Source organism: Vipera berus, assembly GCF_964194415.1.
Source record: "Vipera berus genome assembly, chromosome: 8".
Taxonomy (NCBI): Eukaryota; Metazoa; Chordata; class Lepidosauria; order Squamata; family Viperidae; genus Vipera; species Vipera berus.
In genome coordinates this window covers 1610763-1616603 of record NC_138211.1, presented here as the reverse complement: position 1 = coordinate 1616603, position 5841 = coordinate 1610763, and the positions used below count along the sequence as shown (strand labels likewise).

The following is a 5841-nucleotide window of genomic DNA, read 5'->3' as shown; positions in this document are numbered from 1 at the left end:
TCCTCGAAGAAGGAGTCTTCCTCCAGTTGCAAAGCGGGCAAGAATGGGTGCATCTTTGGTGAGAAATAAGAGCAAGGCGTGAGGAAGTCATGGTCTCTCCTTCTTGGGCTCAGCTAAAATTGTTGATGAATCGCTTGGAGATCTTCTTGATCCCACACAGCTGTTTGTGGGGAGACTTGGCTGGCTTGCTTTCTCGTTTTAGCAGAATGCAAAGGTTGCATTTGACACAAACTCTCCCATCCGTGTCTCCCAGAGTTTCAACGCTTCCATGAGCACAAGGCAACCTTGGACCATGACAGCTGTGGTATCCCAGTTGTAAAGATATATTGGCATGGCACTCTCAAACTGGGTGCTCCAACACACAGCCTTAATCCGGTCATGTGACTCAGATGACTGATCCTCAGGCAGATGCTAGCAATGAAGGATCTTCATAAAAGCTTTCCGGAACTCAATGTTGAACGTGGTGTAAATGATGGGATTGACTGCGCTGTTGACATATCCGAGCCATGTGAAGGCACTGTACATGACCTGTGGGATTTTACAGTTGCAGTGCATGTTCATAATGTGGGTGATGAAGAAAGGGAGCCAACAGATGATGAAAACTCCTGCAAGAGGACCAAGAAAAGGAGCTGTGTTAGCAACCTGTCAGGTGTGCCATCGTAAGAGCCTTGGTGGAGCAGTGGGCAGCAGGCCTATACATAGAATGAAGGCTACTGCTAAGCTTGTAAGCCGCCCTGAGTCTTCGGAGAAGGGCGGGATATAAATGGGATTAAAATAAATTAAAATAAAAATAAAAATAATAATTGCTTGAGCCGGCTTGGCTTGGCTGGCAACCTGCCGTAAACGTGGGGAGGGGGGAGTTGGTAGGGTGACAGGAACCAAAGGTGCCAGTCTGGAACAGGCCAGCAGATCCAAGGACATGAATGTGAGAATGGAAGGCAAAAGTTGACCAAAGAGTCACAAACCTTAAGACTATTATCAAAACACCTACTTTGAATACAATTGGACACTTACGAACCGGCCAAGGGGGAACAATCCGGGAGAAGGGGGAAAAGCAGGATTTATATGGGAATAGTCAGACCCAGCTTTTCTTACGCTGTAACCACTTGGCTTTAGTAAAAGCAGTGCTTTTTTTGTAAAACAAAAAGGTGCCGGAACTCACACATGTCGTACAACCTGCCTTGCCTACCCTACAAGGTTCCATCCCAAAAAGGTGCCGGAACTCCATTCTGAGCGTTCTGTGAGAAAAAGAAGCCCTGAGTAAAAGTATACCTTTCACTACAAATGGAGTTGAGGGTCTTTCTTTCCTAAGTGTCCAAGCTGGGACAAGCCTGACACAACCATTGAATGCATCTCTCTGCCTGTCTCCTACTTGGAGACGTCACAGCCACAAGAGGCAACCATAGCCAATGCTTTGGGATTGGAAATTGGCATATTTGTTGAACAAATATCCCACGTAACAACTAGCCATGAAGTGTTTTGTTTGTGTTATTATGAGTTCCTCCTCCCTCTCCCAGACATCTATTTTGCCAGTCTATAAATCCAGTGAAGTGCTGAAGCTGTAGCTTCCGCAATGGAGGGTGGGCCAAACTCTTACCAAGCACAATGGCAAGCATTTGAGTGGCTTTCTTTTCCTTCTGCTGTGAAAATTTCCTTCTGCTCATAGTTTTGACGGAAGTCCTGGTCTTGCCATTGGGCATTGTCTGAGTCTCAAAGACCTTGGCTGCTTTGGAATTGTCTATGGTATGCCCGTTCTTCTGCATGTAGAGGCGGCTGTTTTCAGGAGACGGCGGAGTTAAATTGGCACAGGGGGTGGAAGCAGCTGGCTCAGCTGGCTCCATGTCACTTGGCAGAGGTGGCTGGACATTGTTCTTTGGTGGGCTGGTAGTAGTGGCCATCTCCATCTCTTCCATGTGATCCACGGCCTCCTGCATAATGATCAGATGCATCAGGCTGTATAATCAAACAAATACTGAGACAAGGAAAAGGAAAACACGTGCAGTGGGGAAAGAGAAAGTTTCCTTCAAGTAAGCCAATGGACTGCCAATCTCTTTTCCCGAGATGCAAAGTGGAACACGACGAATAGAAAGGAAGAAGAGTGGAGATGTAGGAGCAAAACGGTGCCATCTCAGTGGGCCCCTTGAGAGGATGCTAGTCACAAGGGTGACTCCTGTTCAAATAAATAAAGCAGGGTCAGGCCTGTTTGAAGTTCCATCCTCAATGACAGCAGTGAGGAACTGTGACTTCTGGAATTAAAAATATTAGTAGCAGAATTGGAAAACCTTTGAGCAAACTGGTTTTTCCTCCCTGTGTTTTGGGGGACCCAAATAAAAAAATAATTGAGAGAAGCCAGTGTCTTCTGCAGTCAGGCAGAAAAGGAGATTGAAGGCAACACAATAGTATGAGCTTTGGGGTAAGCTCTGTGGGGTCTTTCTATAGGGTCTCTCTCTGAATGAAAGAAAGCCATCAAAGGACACAGCAGGGGGAAATATTAACCATCTTCTAGGGCTCCTAAAAGGCAGGTGGATTTTGGGGAACATGAGGAAAATCACCAAGGATTGTTTGTGGGAAGGAACTGAGGTTTGTCACAGGGTTGATGGCGATATCCAGCGTAGGGCACAAGGTCCTCATATAAGTTGAAGGCCATGAAGCGCTTGTTACAGTTTTGTATACAAATGGATATGCCACCAACTCCTATTTTGTGGTTGATGCTTCAAGACTCTCATACAAGGTTCAAAGCCAAGGGTGCCTCCTCAAATGCAGCACCTGTGTAGACTTGGGATGCTTGGCGTGGACACTCACCACTTTGCCCTTGTGAACAGGGAAACTCCCGTTGCTCTTCACAAGGAGTGTGCAGAGCCTGACATCTCCTGGATGAGCGCATTTCTCCTGAAGAAGAAGAGTTGGAAGAAAGAAGAGAGGGATGGTTGGCATAAGACAGCAACTATCCAGAGTGGAGCCAAGGACAAAAATCTGGAACAGGGCAGAGTTTCATCTCCCCCACAAGGGAGAAACAAGGCTAGAGATAAGAAGACTAATCAGTCTGGCGAAGTGCCTCATTTAATTCTGAAGCCAATATTTCCATGCATGGCTGCTGCCTATTGTTGTGCCCTGGAGAAACATCTCCTTGTGGCCACCTTCGCACGAAACAGCGTTGATTGGGGAGGAGTAAATCTCAGGGTGGAAACCATAACCAGGGGAGTGAGACAGAGAATATGGAGAGCAGGAAGAGACAGATGGGGTTACCTTCAATGGGGCCTGCGTGTCGGCATCCAGACCCATGTGGTTGGCGATGCGCTTGGTGTTGACCCGTTTTCTGCGTTTCCGCAACACTATATAGATCTGCACGTACACCAGCAGGGTGACAATGAAAGGAACGTAGAAGGAGACGATAGAAGAATACACAACAAAGGCAGGATTGGCAATGATACACTCATTCTTCTCTGGAAGACACAAGAGAGGGCAGGAATGTTGCCCCAGCCATTAGGACCTACAGTCAGCCTGGGTGTCCAGAGAGCTGTGGGTGCAAGAAGGGCAACGGGGGTTCCTTTTGTGATGGGATCCCATCTTCACCCTTTGTTCTAAGGAACAGACCTGCTAAGGATGAGATTTTCCATTTGAGGGAAAGAACTGCGTGTGCGTTATTCAGGATGGAGACCAGAACCCCTAAAGGGAACTTTAATTCAACCCCGAGAGGGTATCTTCCCGGCTGTATACCTGTGTTGTTCAGCCCAAACATCAGTGGACAGGAGATGGCAAAGGAGAGGATCCACACCACAGCAATCATCCCAGTGACTCTGCGCTTGGAGCTGTAGCGGGTGTTGTACAGCATGGGCATGGCCACAGCTGTGTACCTGTGGGAAAGGACACAACAATGGGGGGGGGAACCATGGAGAGCACATCCCAGCTCTTGAAAGCAAGGAAGAGAGAAGACATTTTCTCCAAGATATGAGTCTAGAGTTGGTAAGAATGTGGGGAGAAGAAGGGTGGGGAAAGCGGGAAGCCTGTCCAGGCAGACCCAGAGAGCATGTCTTACCTGTCAATGCTGATTGCACAGAGGTTAAGAATGCTGGCTGTGCACATCATCACATCCAGGGTGACAAAGATGTCACAGTGGATGCGGCTGAAGCGCCACTCACCAACCACCTGGGAAGAGGGGAGAAACGAACAAAGAACATCATCAGGCTGAAGTTCAGAGGGGATGAGCATGGACCACCTGTGTGTGTGTGTGCATGTGTGTTCCTATGTGCCTCTGTGTGCATGCCCATGCCCGTGGCAAAATGTGGGATTAATTCTCTTTTGTTGAATCTTTTATTCTGACTTTGGCTGCAATCTGCCAGCAGCCTCAGGCAAATATTTTATTAGCACTGGGTGGACGAAGGAGCTTCTGCTCTGCAGCACTAATGGCCACTGAAAATGAATGTGCTGAGGGACCAGGATCTCCTCAGCCCCCCAAAGCACACTCCCACTGACCTGCCTTCTGCCCACATCTCCAGAGAAAAGTCTGGGCCGTTTTGGTTCATGGGATGCCTCTGACGTTATCAGCATGGCCATCCCTGAGAGCTCACCCTCCCTCGCCAGCAGAGCCATGGAGAGAAGGCATCCAAAAGGAAGCTGTCCCACTCCTGTTTGGAGCTTCAGGATCTCATAAAAACCAATTTGCAAATGTGGCTTGTAAACCTTTTGGAATGCAGAAAGGGAGAATGTTAATTGCTTATGGTATGAACATGGTTTTCTCTCCCTGTGTGTGTCCAACAGACGCTTTCCTAATCGTGCAACCCCATCCATGTTCACTATGCTTCATGAATGCAACCCAGGAAATCCCGGCATGCATTTTCCCGACAAGGATCAACAACTGTTGAAAATGCATGCCGGGATTTTGATTCTGAGGAATAGTTGTGAGTGGGCTTGGGGTACGGATGCTTTATTAGTCTCAGCAGGTGGAGGGACCAAGCAACCTTAAAGCTAAATAGGGCTAGCATTCCGGAGGCTGATTACTGTCCCAGGGAAATCCCAGGCTGCTTGCTAGATTGGAAAGTGCAAAAAAATCAAATCATGTATTTCTGTCTAGAAAGGTCCGTTTCTTTTCCTGAGTTCACCAGAGTCTCTGCTCAGGTTGAAGGAAGCCTGACTGCTGGGTACTTGTCTTTCTCTCCCAAGGAGGACTTCCGTGGATGCAGAACTGACATTTAACTAACAGCTTTCAAAAGACATTTTACATCACCCTTATATTTCTCTTGATTGTCCACATTTTGTCTACGTAATTTCCTGCTTCCAAAGGAACCTTCATGGAATGTCTACAATGGACATCCGTCAGGCCTCCAGAGGACCTGAGGTTGCAATCGTGGTCTTCTTACCTCCAGGTAGACCACCCACGGCATCACCAGTGTAGCCACGAGCAGGTCAGCCACAGCAAGGCTGACGATCAGGTAGTTGGTGGTGGTCTGCAAGGCTTTCTCCTTGGACACAGCCATGCAGACCAGCACGTTGCCAAAGATGATCACAAAGATGAGGAGCGTCAACAGCATGGCATAGTAGTTATAGTGGGTGGGCTTCTGCTCCAGGCTGGAGCTATTGAAGGTCCTGTTTTCATAGCTATCATTGTACCAGAAGATATTTGGGAAATCCATGGAGAAGAAGCACCCTCGGTTTGGACACCTGATTGAGATGAAGGAATAAATCAAGGTGTGTTTGGGAACTGGACAGGTTTCTATTCAAGACCAAAGACAGCCTCCACCTGTCTCAGGGCATAAAGATTCCAAAGTGTGATTATTGTGCATTACTACTTGGAACAGCTTACATCCTGCAACAATATCTGCAATACTTTTCAACATCCACATC

At 47.7% G+C, this 5841-nt stretch overlaps 1 protein-coding gene across 1 annotated transcript; it reads right to left on the bottom strand.

Moving 5' to 3' along the window:
- Positions 1-411: 411 nt before the first annotated feature.
- On the bottom strand, positions 412-5630 carry DRD2 (dopamine receptor D2; the record flags this gene model as incomplete). The annotated part of the gene is made up of 7 exons (XM_081334081.1): positions 412-605; positions 1598-1928; positions 2803-2889; positions 3247-3443; positions 3718-3854; positions 4037-4146; positions 5358-5630. The coding sequence occupies 7 exons, from the start codon at positions 5628-5630 to the stop codon at positions 412-414; spliced, it is 1329 nt and encodes a 442-aa protein (XP_081190207.1).
- Positions 5631-5841: the final 211 nt, after the last annotated feature.